Genomic DNA, 17361 nt, shown 5'->3' on the forward strand with positions numbered 1-17361 from the left:
AATGGATTTGCATATTCTGGATTTTTATATAAATGGAATCCTACAATATATGACCTACAATATATGTCTGACTTCTTTCACTTAGTGTTTTTAAATTTCATAAGAATACATTTTTAGCTTTCAATCAGAAACATATCAAACAAACAATTACCTATAGAATTGATAAACAGCAAGGTCCTTTTGTCCTGTATCCTGTGATAAACATAATGGAAAAGAATATGGAAAAGAATATATACATATATATGTATAACTGAATCACTGTTGTACAGCAGAAATTAACACAACATTGTAAATCAAGTATACGTCAATAAAATAAATTTTAAAAAGAAACAGCAGATTGAAAAATTAAGTGAATTTGACTGGAATCTTAGCTTACCATATTAACTCAGATTATTCTTTTTTTAAAAAAAATTTATTTATTTTTGGCTGTGCTATGTTCATTGCCACATGTGGCCTCTCTCTAGTTGTGGTGAGCAGGCTTCTCACTGTGGCATCTTCCCTTGTTGCGGAGCACAGGCTCTAGGCACTGGGCTTTAGTAGTTGTGGCGTGAGGACTCTAGGGTGCTGGCTTAGTAGTTGTGGATCACGGGCTTAGTTGCTCCCTGGCATGTGGGATCATCCCAGACCAGGGATTGAACCTGTGTTTCCCGCACTGGCTGGTGTATTCTTAACCACTAGAGCACCAGGGAAGCCCCTCAGATTATTCTTGTTTGAACAGGTGCCTATAACGTATTGACACCTCCTGTTCATACAGTGGTTGCCTTTTATAGAGTGGTTCACAAAATTTATCTGAATTGATGATCGCAGCAACCTAGTGAGGTAGAGAGGGCAACTGTTAGAACCCCCACTGTCCAGTCTTTTCACGTTACTACCAGCACTGTGACTTACGATAAAGGTACCGAACATCTCTTGAGTGCCAAGTCTGTGCCGGGCCTTGTTCTAGACATTTTGCTTTTATTTTCTCATTTAATCAGCACAGTAAGGTTTGAATTCTCATCATCATTTCACAAATGAGGAAATTTAGGCACAGAAAAGTTAACTTTCCCAAGCTATTATGATTAGGGAATGATAGAAATGGGATCCAGACCCAGGCAGTCTTGGCTCCAGACCCTGTGGCCTTAACCAGCATACACTCAGCTGCCCAGGTCTATATAATGACCTGCTGATTATCAGTGGCAGAGCTGGGCTGATAGCCAGCTCTTCATAGACCCAGGTCATGAGCTATGTCCCTGCTGCCCTGGCTCTTCGTGGGAGCTTTTCCTGTGTGTACTTTTCTTTGTTAAACAGGAGGCATGAACTTTAAGGTTTTCCTGGCTAGTTTTATACAAAACAATGTTGCTGAATCTTTGTCGGTGGACAGTGGTTCTCTAAATTGTCTTTTATCTTCCAGGTGTTAGCTACTGGCGGGTGCCTCACGAGCTGATAGAATGCTGGACTCTGGAAGAGCGCCCTCTACTTGGAAGCCTGAGTCACATGGCTCCAATTCGAAAGAGGTTATTTGTTCTCTTTTGGATTATTATTATTAATCTATCACCTTTATTTTTACTGCCTTTATTGGGGGAATAAATAATGGTTCTTAACCTCACTGAGCTTACTAATCACCTTGATAAATATTCTGACTTACCATCAAAATATAAATCTTGATAAATGCGAAGTTACCAGAACTATGTAAAAAGTAGAAGTAATTCTTTAAAACTGAGTTATATGGTTTATTATTATTATTTTGGGGAGAGTCTGCTTTTAAAATTACTACTGGACACAGTGGGAATGCTGTGGTATTTTTCTCCACTAAAGTGAAATCTCAGGCTTTATTGGCAATAGTTAAAAAATGTATTAGACTTAATATTTGAAACTTCCTGTGATCTGTAACCACAAATATTAATAGTATTTTTATTTAGTAGTATTTTCTTATGTTCTATGAAATAATTAGCATTAAATTCACTGCACATCTGTGTCGTTCACTATGCTTTACATACATTTATTTCATTTTCATTGGCTGGGTATTATTCGTGGCTTTCAGATGTTCTAATTTCTTTCTTTTTTTTTTATTGGAGGCTAATTATTTTACAATATTATATTGGTTGGTTTTGCCATACATTGACATGAATCCGCCCCGGGTGTACATGAGTTCCCCTTCCTGAACCCCACTCCCACCTCCCTCCTCCCCTTATCCTCCCTCTGGGTCATCCTCGCACACCAGCCCCGAGCATACTGTAACATGCATTGACCCTGAACTGGCGATTCGTTTCACATATGATAATGTACATGTTTCAATGCCATTCTCCCAAATCATCCCACCCTCACCCTCTCCCACAGAGTCCCAAAGACTGTTCTATACATCTGTGTCTCTTTTGCTGTCTCATATACAGGGTTATCATTTCCATCTTTCTAAATGCCATATATATGCGTTAGTATACTGTATTGGTGTTTTACTTTCTGGCTTACTTCACTCTGTATAATAGGCTCTAGTTTCATCCACCTCATTAGAACCTATTCAAATGCATTCTTTTTAATGGCTGAGTAATACTCCATTGTGTATATGTATCAAAGCTTTCCTATCCATTCGTCTTCGGATGGACATCTAGGTTGCTTCCATGTCCTGGCTATTATAAACAGTGCTGCGATGAACATTGGAGTACATGTGTCTCTTTCAATTCTGGTTTCCTCGGTGTCAATGCCCAGGAGTGTGATTGCTGGATCGTATGGCAGTTCTATTTCCAGTTTTTTAAGGAATCTCCACACTGTTCTCCATAGTGGCTGTACTAGTTTGCATTCCCACCAACAGTGTAAGAGGGTTCCCTTTTCTCCACACCCTCTCCAGCATTTATTGCTTGTAGACTTTTGGATAGCAGCCATTCTAACTGGTGTGAAATGGTATCTCATTGTGGTTTTGATTTGCATTTCTCTGATTATGAGGGATGTTGAACATTTTTTATGTGTTTGTTAGCCATCTGTATGTCTTCTTTGGAGAAATGTCTGTTTAATTCTTTGGCCCATTTTTTGATTGGGTCGTTTATTTTTCAGGAATTGAGCTGAAGGAGCTGCTTGTATATTTTAGAGATTAATTCTTTGTCAGTTGTTTCATTTGCTATTATTTTCTCCCATTCTGAAGGCTGTCTTTTCACCTTGCTTATAGTTTTCCTTTGCTGTGCAGAAGCTTTTAATTTTAATTAGGTCCCATTTGTTTATTTTTGCTTTTATTTCCAATATTCTGGGAGGTGGGTCTTGGAGGATCCTGCTGTGATTTATGTCGGAGAGTGTTTTGCCTATGTTCTCCTCTGGGAGTTTTATAGTTTCTGGTCTTACATTTAGATCTTTAATCCATTTTGAGTTTATTTTGGTGTATGGTGTTAGGAAGTGTTCTAGTTTCATTCTTTTACAAGTGGCTGACCAGTTTTCCCAGCACCACTTGTTAAAGAGACTGTCTTTTCTCCATTTTATATTCTTGCCTCCTTTGTCAAAGATAAGGTGTCCATAAGTGCTTGGATTTATCTCTGGGCATTCTATTTTGTTCCATTGATCTATATTTCTGTCTTTATGCCAGTACCACACTGTCTTGATGACTGTGGCTGTGTAACAGAGCCTGAAGTCTGGCAGGTTGATTCCTCCAGTTCCATTCTTCTTCCTCAAGATTGCTTTGGTTATTTGAGGTTTTTTGTACTTCCATACAAATTGTGAGATTATTTGTTCTAGTTCTGTGAAAAATATCGTTGGTAGCTTGATAGGGATTGCATTGAATGTATAAATTACTTTGGGTAGTATACTCATTTTTACAATATTTATTCTTCCAATCCACGAACACGGTATATTTCTCCATCTATTAGTGTCCTCCTGATTTCTTTCACCAGTGTTTTATAGTTCTCTATGTACAGGTCTTTTGTTTCTTTAGGTAGATATAGTCCTATTATTTTATTCTTTTCGTTGCAACAGTGAATGGAATAGTTTCCTTAATTTCCCTTTCTATTTTCTCATTATTAGTGTACAGGAATGCAAGGGATTTCTGTGTGTTGATTTTATATCCTGCAACTTTACTGTATTCATTGATTAGCTTTAGTAGTTTTCTGGTAGAGTCTTTAGGGTTTTCTGTGTAGAGGATCATGTCATCAGCGAACAGTGAAAGTTTTACTTCTTCTTTTCCAATTTGGATTCCTTTTATGTCTTTTTCTGCTCTGATTGCTGTGGCCAAAACTTCCAGAACTATGTTGAATAGTAGTGGTGAGAGTGGGCACCCTTGTCTTGTTCCTGACTTTAGGGGAAATGCTTTCAGTTTTTCACCATTGAGGATAATGTTTGCTGTGGGTTTGTCATATATAGCTTTTATTATGTTGAGGAATGTTCCATCTATTCCTGCCTTCTGGAGGGTTTTTATCATAAATGGATGTTGAATTTTGTCGAAGGCTTTCTCTGCATCTATTGAGATAATCATATGATTTTTATTTTTCAGTTTGTTAATGTGGTGTATTACATTGATTGATTTGCAGATATTGAAGAATCCTTGCATTCCTGGGATAAAGCCCACTTGGTCATGATGTATGATCTTCCTAATGTGTGTTGGATTCTGATTGCTAGAATTTTGTTAAGGGTTTTTGCATCTATGTTCATCAGTGATAGTGGCCTCTACTTTTCTTTTTTTGTGGGATCTTTACCAGGTTTTGGGATTAGGGTGATGGTGGCCTCATAGAATGAGTTTGGAAGTTTCCCTTCCTCAGCAATTTTCTGGAAGAGTTTGAGTAGAATAGGTGTTAGCTCTTCTCTAAATTTTTGGTAGAATTCAGCTGTGAAGCCGTCTGGACCTGGGCTTTTGTTTGCTGGAAGATTTCTGATTACAGCTTCTATTTCTGTGCTTGTGATGGGTCTGTTAAGATTTTCTTTTCCTTCCAGGTTCAGTTTTGGAAAGCTGTACTTTTCTAAGAATTTGTCCATTTCTTCCAGGTTGTCCATTTTATTGCCATATAATTGCTGATAGTATTCTCTAATAATCCTCTGTATTTCTGTGTTGTCGGTTGTGATCTCTCCATTTTCATTTCTAATTTTATTGATTTGGTTCTTCTCCCTTTGTTTCTTGATGAATCTGGCTATTGGTTTGTCAATTTTATTTACCCTCTCAAAGAACCAGCTTTTGGCTTTGTTGATTTTTGCTATGGTCTCTTGTTTCTTTTGCATTTATTTCTGCCCCAATTTTTATGATTTCTTTCCTTCTACTAACCCTGGGGTTCTTCATTTCTTCCTTTTCTAGTTTCTTTAGGTGTAGAGTTAGGTTATTTAGTTGAGTTTTTTCTTGTTTCTTGAGGTATGCCTTTATTGCTATGATTCTTCCCCTTAGCACTGCTTTTACAGTGTCCCAGAGGTTTTGGGTTGTCGTGTTTTCATTTTCATTCATTTCTATGCATATTTTGATTTCTCTTTTGATTTCTTCTATGATTTGTTCATTATTCAGCAACGTGTTGTTCAGCCTCCATATGTTGGCATTTTTAATAGTTTTTCTCCCGTAATTGAGATCTAATCTTACTGCATTGTGGTCAGAAAAGATGCTTGGAATGATTTCAATTTTTTTGAATTTATGGCCTAGGATGTGATCTATCCTGGAAAAGGTTCCGTGAACTGAACTGAACTGTGCTTGAGAAAAAGGTGAAATTCATTGTTTTGGGGTGAAATGTCCTATAGATATCTATTAAGTCTAACTGGTCTATTGTACAGATGTTCTAATTTCTTGATCATCTAGTTTAAACATTTTTAGTGCTCCTATAACATTTCAGACTGGTTTCTATTACTCTCTAAATCTTTCGCAGAAGTGCAGAGAATTTTACTTAGTTTTTAGTATTAATCCTATATTATTAAAACAGATCTTTTTTATTAAGGACTCTCATTTTATTATCATTATTTCTTTTGCCATTTGAACTTACAATGAGCAGATATCATTTGGGTCTGAAGCAGTGAACCAGAGGCAGTGTTGTTATCCAGGGGATATATTTGGCAATGTTTGGAGACACTGTAGGGTGGGTGATGGTGCTGGCACTTAGAGGGTTGCTTCCTTGAAGGCAGGGGGCAGCTGCTCATAACAGAGAATTATTGAACCCCAAATGGCAATAGTGCTAAGGTGGAGAAAGACTGGACTGAAGTTCAACAGAAGACGTATACAAAATACAAAGCAAGCAGAAAGGGTTTTATGGAAGTTCCCCTCTGTGTTCGTTGTCTTTCCTCTGGGATTTTATTACGCATTATTTTTGATTCATGGTCAAGATAGTGATAATGATGACTTAGCAGCACTTGTGAGGTCCTAAAGAACCATTTTTTCACCTACAAAATTTCAGTTATGTTCAGTAGAGTTTAAAGGTCAAATATATTATACTCACAGTTTTCAAATCAGTATGCAATGGCAAGCCACTCCAGTACTCTTGCCTAGAAAATCCCATGGACGGAGGAGCCTGGTGGGCTACAGTCCATGGAGTCGCTACAAGTCAGAAATGACTGAGTGACTTCACTTTCACTTTCACACATTGGAGAAGGAAATGGCAACCCACTCCAGTGTTCTTGCCTGGAGAATCCCAGGGACGGGGGGGCCTGGTGGACTGCCGTCTGTGGGGTCACACAGAGTCGGACACGACTGAAGTGACTTAGCAGCAGCATGCTATTATGATTCCATTTCTAAGAATCTGATGTTAAGTATAGCTACTCCAGCTTTCTTTTGTTTTGTTTTGGTTTGTGTGGAATATCTTTTCCCATCCCTTCACTTTTAGTCTGTGTGTGTCCTTACATCTAGGGTGAGTACTTTGTGGGCAGCATATAGATGGGTCCTATATGTGTGATCTGTTCAGCCACCCTATGTCTTTTGATTGGAGAATGCAGTCTGTTTTCGTTTAAAATAATTATTGATAGGTACTTATGTACTTAATTCCCCTGAAATAGTAAATGGCAACCTGCTCCAGTAATCTTGCCTGGAAAATTCCATGGACAGAGGAGCCTGGCAGGCTACAGTCCATGGGGTCACAAAGAGTTAGACATGACTCAGTCAGACGGAGGATACGTGTACTTATTTCCATTTTGTTAATTGTTTTCTGGCTGTTTTTGTAGTTCCTCTCTGTTCCTTTCTTATCTTGCTCTCTTCAATTATGGTTTGATAACTTTCTTTAGTGGTACGTTTCATACCACTAAAGGAAGTTATCAAACCATAAATCTCAATATTTGTACTATCCCATGCCATGTTTTATGTTTTGATTTCATATTTTTATACTGTTTATTAACTGATTATTTTAATCATAGTTATTTTTATTGCTTTTGAGTTTTAACCTTTATATCAGCTTTAAGTGATTAATATACTACCTTTACTACATATTTACCTTTCCAGTAAGATTTATTCTTTCATATGTCTTCTTGTTACTAATTAGTGCCCTTTCTTTTAAGCTTAAAAAAGCCCCTTTAATATTTCATGTAGGCTAGTTTCAGTTCAGTTCAGTTCAGTCGCTCAGTCGTGTCCAACTCTTTGCGACCACATGGACTGCAGCATGCTAGACCTCCCTGTCCATCACCAACTCCCGGAGTTTACCCAAACTCATGTCCGTCGAGTCAGTGATGCCATCCAGCCATCTCATCCTCTGTCGTCCCCTTCTTCTCCTGCTCTCAGTCTTTCCCAGCATCAGAGTCTTTTCAAATGTCAGCTCTTTGCATCAGGTGGCCAAAGTATTGGCGTTTCAGCTTCAACATCAGTCCTTCCAGTGAACACCCAGGACTGATCTCCTTTAAGATGGACTGGTTGGATCTCCTTGCAGTCCAAGCGACTCTCAAGAGTCTTCTCCAACACTGCAGTTCAAAAACATCAATTCTTCAGCACTCAGGTTTCTTTACAGTCCAACTCTCACATCCATACAAGACTACTGGAAAAAATCATAACCTTGACTAGACGGACCTTTGTTCGCAAAGTAATGTCTCTGCTTTTTAATATGCTATTTAGGTTGGTCATAACTTTCCTTCCAAGGAGTAAGCGTCTTTTAAAAATACATCATGAGGAATGCTGGGCTGGAAGAAGCACAAGCTGGAATCAAGATTGCTGGGGGAAATATCAATAACCTCAGATATGCAGATGACACCACCATTATGGCAGAAAGTGAAGAACTCAAAAGCCTCTTGATGAAAGTGAAAGAGGAGAGTGAAGAGGTTGGCTTGAAGCTCAACATTCAAAAAACGAAGATCATGGCATCTGGTCCCATCACTTCGTGGGAAATAGATGGAGAAACAGTGGAAACAGTGTCAGACTTTATTTTTTTGGGTTCCAAAATCACTGCAGATGCTGATTGCAGCCATGAAATTAAAAGACACTCCTTGGAAGGAAAGTTTTGACCAACCTTGATAGTATATTAAAAAGCAGAGACATTACTTTGCCAACCAAGGTCTGTCTAGTCAAGGCTATGGTTTTTCCCGTGGTCATGTATGGATGTGAGAGTTGGACTGTGAAGAAAGCTGATTGCCGAAGAATTGATGAATTGTGGTGCTGGAGAAGACTCTTGAGAGTCCCTTGGACTGCAAGGAGATCCAACCAGTTCATTCTAAAGGAGATCAATCCTGGGCGTTCATTGGAAGGACTGATGCTAAAGCTGAATACTTTGGCCACCTCATGTGACGAGTTGACTCACTGGAAAAGACTCTGATGCTGGGAAAGGTTGGGGGCGGGAGGAGAAGGGGACGACAGAGAATGAGATGGCTGGATGGCATCACCGACTCTGTGGACGAGTTTGAGTGAACTCCGGGAGTTGGTGATGGACAGGGAGGCCTGGCGTGCTGTGATTCATTGGGTCGCAGAGAGTCAGACACAACTGAGCGACTGAACTGAACTGAACTGAACTGAATTTCATGGCTGCAGTCACCATCTGCAGTGATTTTGGAGCCCAAAAAAACAAAGTCAGCCACTGTTTCCATTGTTTCCCCATTTATTTGCCATGAAGTGATGGGATCGCATGCTATGATCTTAGTTTTCTGAATGTTGAGCTTTAAGCCAGCTTTTTCAGTCTCCTCTTTCACTTTCATTAAGAGGCTCTTTAGTTCTTCTTCACTTTCTGCCATAAGGGTGATATCATCTGCATAGCTGAGGTTATTTATATTTCTCCCAGCAATCTTGGTTCCAGCTTGTGCTTTCATCCAGCCCAGTGTTTCTCATGATGTATATGAGTTAAATAAGCAGGGTGACAATATACAGCCTTGACGTACTCCTTTTCCTATTTGGAACCAGTCTGTTGTTCCATGTCTAGTTCTAACTGTTGCTTCCTGACCTGCATACAGATTTCTCAAGAGGCTGGTTTAGTGGTGATGAACTCCTTTAACTTTTGCTTGTTTGGAAAACTATTTCTCCTTCAATTCTGAATAGTAACTTTGCTGGGTAGTGTATTCTTGGTTGGATTTTTCTTTCTTTTACCCCTGTGACTATATCATGCCGCTCCCTTCTGGCTTGCAAAGTTTCTGCTGAAAAAGGTCTCTTGATAATCTTATGGGGGTTCCTTTGTATATAACAAGTTACTTTTCTCTTGCTGCTTTTAAGATTTTCTCCTTGAACTTTTGACATTTTAATTATAATGTGTCTTAGTGTAGGTCTCTTTGGCTTTATCTTATTTGGAATTCTCTGGGCTTCCTGGATCTGGATGTCTCTTTCCTTCTTCAGCTATGTAATTTTCAGCTATTATTTATTCAAATAAGATTCCTTCTCCTTTCTCTCTTCTGGGAGCCCTGTAATGTGGATGTTAATTTGATGTTGTCCCATAAGTCCCTCCAGCTATCTTCAATTTTTTCATTCTTTTTCTTTCTGCTAACCTGATTGGGTGAATTCCACTGCCCTGCCTTTGAGTTGAGTGATTCTTCTGGTTCATTTGGCCTGCTGTTGAACCCCTGTAGTATATTTTACAGTTCAGTTATAGTATTCTTCAGCTCTGTGGCTTCCTTATATTTTTCATATCTTTGCTGAAGTTTTTCACTGTGTTCATTCATTTTTCTCCCAATTCAGTGACCATTTTTATGACCATTATTGAATCCTTATCAGCCAAATTACTTAATCTATGTTTCATTAATGTCTTTTGGTGGGGTTTTATCTGTTCTCTCATTTGAAACATTTTCCTCAGTTTTTTCATTTTAGTTGTTTCTCTGTGTTGATTTCTGTACAGTAGATGAAAGAATCACCTGCCCACCAATGTTCCCACTTGAGGCTTTTTACCGTGAAAGGTAACTCAGTTCAGGAACCTTTGAAGGTTTGTCCAATACTTCTTGAATTCGAAAAGCATCTAACTGTACCGTGGGTTTTTCTAGTCTAGCAGTTCCCAGAATGTGTTCTGTAGCATGCAAATTTTACTGGGTGCCAAAGGTTCCATTACAGAATGGTAAATGGAGTCAACAAAGCTAAACAGGTGTCTTTACTATAGAATCTTTGTTAACAGAGAGTTTAAAACTTCAATAGAATAAAATACACACTTAGCATTTCTCAAGTTTATTTGTGAAACCCCTTTTTCTCCTTAGTAAATCTCTTGCAGCTGCTTTCCTGGGAAAAACAACTTGGGACACTCCTGGTTATCCTTTGGATTGCATCAGGCTTTGTGAAAACAAGTGATGTGTTGTATAATTCTAGTGTAACACTTCAGATTTTAACTTATTGTTGGTATTAACATTATGCACGAGTATAAAAGAGTGTATTTAAATTGAAATAATCTGCCACCTTGCTAATTTATTTATTGACCTTGGTGGGCAATGAGAGATGAGGTAGGTAGGTTGATACCGCTAAACCTCTTGACTCAAATTCTTAACAAAAACCTTTTTGTTCACCTTGAAGTTAAACTTTGGAGATGTTTTCATTAGCTGTTAAACCTGTAAATGCTGACAAGGACGCACTTCTGTTTTTACAGGCGACTAATAGCAGTCAATGAAGAGGAAGAAGAAGGCGTGAACTGTAAGACCGGACCTAAGCCAGTACGATTTTTGGGTCCTTCCACCAGCACACAAATTAAGGTCAAGAACTCTGCTTCCATCAGGGTGTCTCCGGCCAGTGTCCCCCAACCCTGGCCTCAGGCAACGGCAAACCTGGCTGCAGGAGGAAGGGCAGCTCAGCGCTCTGACCAGTGGAAAGCGCCAACCCTGGTGGAGACTGGGCTGCCCAGGCATCCCCAGGCTGCACAGGGGACTGGGGCTGCTGAGAACGGGGCCGTGCACCTACCTCCGGCTAAGGTTCTGCTCTCGGACAAGACAGCCACCCCGCACCGAGTGATCAAACTGAAACGGACTCCCCTGTGCGCCACCAGGTCTTCCCTGCCTGCCTGCACCACACCCAGGCCGGCAGGTCCCCCGGAACCTACCCCTGACGCCCTCAGCCCGCTGGGCACGTGGACGGAGAATGGGCAGGACCAGACCAAGTGATGGAAACGGGGACTCGGGATGTCCCGTTTGCCTCTCCAAGCTTCCAACCTGTTTAACACAAATAAGCAGCTCTCTTTCCCCATACTGTCCAGGTGAACACTTATGTTTCTATTTAGGATGACTAGTGTGAAGCAGGTATGGAGGAGGGAGACTGTAAGTGGTTGGGCCTATGTTTACTTCTCATTTTCCCAACGTTTAAATTATTTATCTAGGGACAGTTTTAATTTCAGGTTTTTTAATGTGTAGGTTTTTTTAAAATGTTTAATTGGTATTAAGGCAACAAAACAGCTGGGCAAAGTCAAACCTAGAAAGCCTACTTTGTTGCTGAAATAATTATAGATTTTAGGCACTTATTTGATGTTACTCATTGCAGCCAAGAGATAAAAGTGAAATTTGAGCTTAGCTCTTCCTGCCGGTGAAATAGAGGGTGATTTAGTGCTTCCTTGTGCTACATGCCAGATGGGGAAGATTTGAGAGAAAATGTAGATCAAGGTGAACTCCCAATAGGTGACTATCAGACTCAAGAGGTAACATGAAAAGAAATGATGGGGAGGGGGAAAAAAAAGTAATTTGAGATCACACTTTGACTCTCACTTAATGGAACAGTTTTCTTTCCTAGATTGGCTTTTCTTACTCTTTTCCCTTAGCGGATTTATTTTATACATCACGGGAAGATTTCTTGGGTTTAGAATTATATAACATGTTTTTGGACTGAATTGTTAAGGTATTTTATTTTCATTTGGATCGTGAAGTTTTGAAAGTACTTTGAAAAAGAAAAAAAAATTTAACTTTTTAACTAAAGTTAGTATTTTTTTTTTCCCAGAAATGACTACTAAAGAGTTACTCTGATTATACAATATGGTTTTTATGCATAAAATTTCCATATCATTTGAATTTAATATTTTAAAACAGTATTTTGATTAATCTTCTATTTTTTTCACAGTTCAGTTGTATGTGTTTGCGCATACATGTTCTGTTTTGTAATTGGGTCACACGTGTCTGTCTTTAGTGAGCAGGGTGTTTCCAGTGTGTTAAAAATAAGCTCATGAAGCAGGGTACTCTTTACTCAGTACTCATCATTGTACTTGCGTTGGTTTAAAAGATTAAAGTTAATATACTCAAAACATTGCTTTCTGTTAAATAAAGCAAAACCTTTCCATAAAAAGTGATATTTTTCTGTAACTGTACTTATTTTGAAGTCCTGGAACCCTTTAGTAGTTTAAAAGTTTGTTCATTTATATCTGTTTCTGCTCACAAAATTGCTTTCTTGTATAGTTAATGTATGAAATAGGTAAACTAATTTAGATAGCTATCTGAGTACCATCAGCTTTTTAAAAGAAGTGGTTTATTTGGGTAGAAAAAGTGAATATTTAAAGATTCATGAATGATAGTACCCTGGGGGATATATAAAACATGCAGTCACCTTGAAAAATACTAAAATCCAGGTCTTCTGAAAATTAAAGACCATAGTGAGTTTTAAATACTTTCGTTTAGGATATTATTGGTATTGCTTGATCTATGACATTTTGAATTGCTGATTCATATAAGAAGATTTTATAGTAATAGATGTGTATTTTATACATAGTAAACATTTGTCTGGAAAGGACACATGTTGAAAGTTAATCATGGTTGATTCAGTTAACAGCCTGCCTTTCTTTGCATCAAGTAGTTTAAGGGACATCTATTGAGCACATTTGGCCTTTATAAGAGGTGAGTTTTTGGAATAACTACTGGGCCATGGCACAGCTAAAGTGGAAAGGTACAAACTTTCCCTTATAAATATCAGGACTCAAAATGCTCCTGGAACTTGAAAATTACTTTATTTTGGTGTGATTTGGGCGAGGGGGGAGTGCATTCATTTTGCATGAAGAAACATTTTTCCTAATACCAGACTCTGCAAACATACGAGTTGGCAACTCATCATAACCCATGGCCCTTCCTGGAAAATAAAAAATTTTAAAATGAAAGAATGCTTTATAAAATAGTAATTCAGTATCATTACTTTGGAAAAGTAGGTTTGTTCAATTGTTGGGTCAAAGGACACAATAGAAATTCTGAATGGTGAGTAGGGTATTTAAGTATTGTTCATTATCTTTTTTATAAAAAAGATAATTAACTATGCCCTTCTAGGTAATCTGTGTTGAAAACTGGTTTGCCCTGATTAAAACTGGTTAGTTATGCAATGGAAAGCCTAAGGCTGACAGTAGGAATCTACAAAAAAGAATGAAACAGTTGTTTCATTTGTATTTTTAAATCCAAGTTTTTGTTTCAATATTGCCTTATGTTATAGTTTATAAAGTATTTTCATATATTTTATTTCATTGTGTTTATTTTGCTTTTTAGTTTCAGAACAGCATAATGAAGGTTAGTCTTTCCTAGTCCTTTAAAGATCAGGAAGATGAAGTTACCAAACTTAAAGACTGTACAATAATTACTGCACTACTCCCAACACACATTTTAGCTTCATGATCTACTTTTCACAGACTGACACAGCATCACTGACCAAAGAAAAAGCTAGATGTAACTAACTTCACACGTCTATCTTCTCCTAGAGGGAGACTCTGCCACCTCTGTACTTGCAATGCCTGGTACATAGTAGGCCTCTAGTATGTTGCTGACAGTTAGGGCAACCACCCCACCCCAGCCCCTCTTCTACCCCAAGTTTTTTATAAAATGTATCTGGTAGCAGTCTTCACGGAGAAGGCAATGGCAAGCCACTCCAGTACTCTTGCCTAGAAAATCCCACGGATGGAGGAGCCTGGTGGGCTGCAGTCTGTGGGGTCGCTAAGGGTCGGACACGACTGAGCGACTTCACTTTCACTTTTCACTTTCACACATTGGAGAAGGAAATGGCAACCCACTCCAGTGTTCTTGCCTGGAGAATCCCAGGGAAGGGGGAGCCTGGTGGGCTTCCGTCTATGGGGTCACACAGAGTCGGACACGACTGAAGTGACTTAGCAGCAGCAGCAGCAGCAGCAGTCTTCATGGGGTGCAGAAACTGATTTCTGACCTTGCAAAATTTATCTTGTCGAACAAAGGAGGTGCTTGTGAAAGTCCCTTAATTTGATGATTGTTGTTAGTGACCACAGTTACCATTAGTAATGATCATTACAGTTACATAGCTTGTCAAGTTGTTTAATTCAGAGATGTGCCTCATGAGACCCCAGAGAGGTCAAACAGATGCTGCCTGAATTCTGAGAAAGGAAAAAAGCAGCCTGGCCGCTCCCCTCCTGCCTTACTGCCCCTGATAGAATTGCTGATGCAATTTTTCATTCACAGACTGAATCCCGATGCTTCCTTCGCAGGTACTAATATTGAAAAAATTGTTGATTCACTTTGAAGTCTATGGTAAAATACAGTATAATTATTATCAACCTTACCTTGATTTCTAAAGAAGGAATTGATATATAAGCATATTTGGCCTTCCCTGAGAAATCGTTCATACAGGAATTTTTATTTAAATAGCATTTTGAATGTGCTCATAGACTTGTGGTAGTAAATTGTGCTGTAAAGGGGAAAATGCTAACCTTTATGTGAATACGAGGTGCCTTGTAAAGAGTTGCCCTGTTTATACTTTCAGTCCCTTTGAATAGCTTTAATCGACATTTGGTAGGATGTTGGTTAGAAACTAAGTAGAAAGTATGAACTTAATAAAATGAAGGGAAAGAGCTTCTGCTATAGCAAGTGAAAAATACTTTTAAATGATTTACATATGTGTATTCCTAAGTTAGCCAGGAACTTTTTAATTATGGAAAATACTGTCATTCTTCCATATGCTGAAACTCTCCCTCAAAAACTGTCAACAAGTTGCTGAATTCCTCAGCCAGTGAAGGGTGGATGAGTGATTCTTTGTTGAGGGCTGCAGTTTTCAATCAGATGAAACCAAATGCAGGATTTCAAGCATGTAGTACAGTCAGGACAGGAAACATCATGAATAACTAACAGAAACAAAAAAGATTGGTTTCCAGCTGTTTTCAGAATTTTATATGCACGGAATTTGGTTGGTGGTGAAGCCTCAAAGGGACCCTTTTCACTTATAGTTCTGTCAGCCTCATGAGCTACACATGGTTTACATTGTTACAGAAAAGCTAATTTTTCTTTGTTCACATGTGTTGCCTCAGACAGCCAATACGCATTTTAGATTTGCTGGCTAGACACTTCCTGATGCAAGCTGTGGCTAAGACAAACAGAATTTTACAGTAACTGTCAGTCAGTATCCTGCCCTACTTGTTTATTTAACAGCTTTTCATTTTATAATGTTGCTTCTCATACTTTCCCTTCTTTTACCCTAGAACTTTCATTACCTTAGTAAAATTTTTTTCAGCTACAGGAATAAATTTGAGGGCCTGAAACTTAGAAGCGAAACATTTTAAACAGAGAGCACTTTATGGAAAGAAAAAGGTCATGTATTTGCTAAAGTTGGAAGAAGATGAACATTGCTTCTTTCTGCCAAGGTTTCTTAAAAATTTGGACATTCTTCAGTAGCACTTCTTTCAAGAACTTATGCCCTAATTTCTGGATTTGGAAGATGTGGGAATCCAGCTTCTATGTAGATGACATGAATAGCCCAAAGACATCAGAGAGTGTACATTGAGATTCTAGCTGTGGGCCAGACGGTCTGGATTTGGTAACATGGGCTGAACTAAGTGGGAACCCAGTGCAGCTGGAGGAACAAGGCAGGATGTCCTGCTCATCTGCTGTTTCTGTTTTCTTTCTCCAGAACCCTTGGAACCTCCAGATCGGGGTTTTCAGCTGTGACACTGTTGACATTTTTGGACTAGATAATTCTTTATTGAGGATGACTGTACTGTGCACTGTGGGGTGCTGAGCAGCACCCTGCCCCAGTTGTGACAATCAAAATATTCTCAAACTTTTCCAGATGTCTCCTAGGGTTGGAGGGTGGACACAAAATCGATTACCCCAAGTTGAGAACCATTGCAGTATTTGAATAACTTAACCTGAGCAAAATACTGGTGGCTGCCTCTCCTAATTGGGAGGTGTGGATGAGTGAGGAACTTTAGAGCTGTCCAACACTGGCAGGAATGGAGCCCTGGGAATTGAGGGGGAAAATAATAAAGGAAGGCTGTCCCAGGCCTGCCAGTTAAAAAATTCGATCCTGTTAGTTCTCACATTTCTGGCTTTAGTATAATATTAGAGACACTTTTGTTTGCTGTTATAACCAAGCAACTATTAATATCTAATGAAAACTAAGATGTATCCTTCTAAGCCCTTTATATGTTAACTTAATTGAGTACACCAACCCGATGCTGTAGGTGTCTTATTATTATCTCCATTTTTCAGATGGGGGAAACTGAAGCACAGAAGGGTTTGGTAAACTGCGTTGCATCTAGCAGGATTCACATGCCTGTCACATGCAGGCCTTTCAGCTCTATTCTAGGCCTCTTCTTATAGGAGCTTGACATTGCTTCCAGAGATGAGCTAGATAGGACTTAGAGCATCTGTGTGTCTCACAGCTATGATATATTTATCAGTACTCTTTTAGTGCTTTCTAAGGGTATGTGTGTGCTGTGCTTAGTTGCTCAGTCCTGTCCGACTCTGTGTGACCCCATGGACTGTATCCTGACAGGTTCCTCTGTCCATGAGGATTCTCCAGGCGAGAATACTGGAGTGGGTAGCCTATCCCTTCTCCAGTGGATCTTCCTGACCCATGAGTCAAACTGGGGTCTCCTGCAGTGCAGGTGGATTCTTTACCAGCTGAGCTGATAATCCCTTCTAAGGGTATGCCAGGTATCAACTCTTTGCCTCTTGATTTCAAATCTACTCTTCATTGTCCTATTTGTGATCCTAGAGCTGGACCTCCATACGCATTTCCTTTTAGCCAGCTGACTTTGCCACTGGAGGGACCCTGAAGGAAGAGGAGGCTTTGTTCAGTGAGTGTCCCTGTATTCTTGTTCCTGCAACGAGTGCTCAGTTGGGGTGTGGGAAACCCACGGGCCCAAGTTTTGGCAGCATCAGCTT

At 39.2% G+C, this 17361-nt stretch overlaps 1 protein-coding gene across 5 annotated transcripts in view; it reads left to right on the forward strand.

Moving 5' to 3' along the window:
• KCTD18 (potassium channel tetramerization domain containing 18) overlaps nt 1-16736 on the forward strand; it is a 30167-nt gene extending 13431 nt beyond the window's left edge. For all 5 annotated transcript variants that reach the window (XM_055398355.2, XM_055398354.2, XM_055398356.2 and 2 more), the window contains exons 6-7: nt 1391-1493; nt 10875-16736. In XM_055398355.2, coding sequence (XP_055254330.2) covers nt 1391-1493; nt 10875-11382 — 611 coding nt within the window. In that variant the 3' untranslated portion in view covers nt 11383-16736. The remainder of the gene's footprint in view (nt 1-1390; nt 1494-10874) is intronic.
• Nucleotides 16737-17361: the final 625 nt, after the last annotated feature.

Source organism: Moschus berezovskii, chromosome 2, assembly GCF_049115385.1.
Source record: "Moschus berezovskii isolate FMDL1 chromosome 2, NW_MosBer_1.0, whole genome shotgun sequence".
NCBI lineage: Eukaryota > Metazoa > Chordata > Mammalia > Artiodactyla > Moschidae > Moschus > Moschus berezovskii.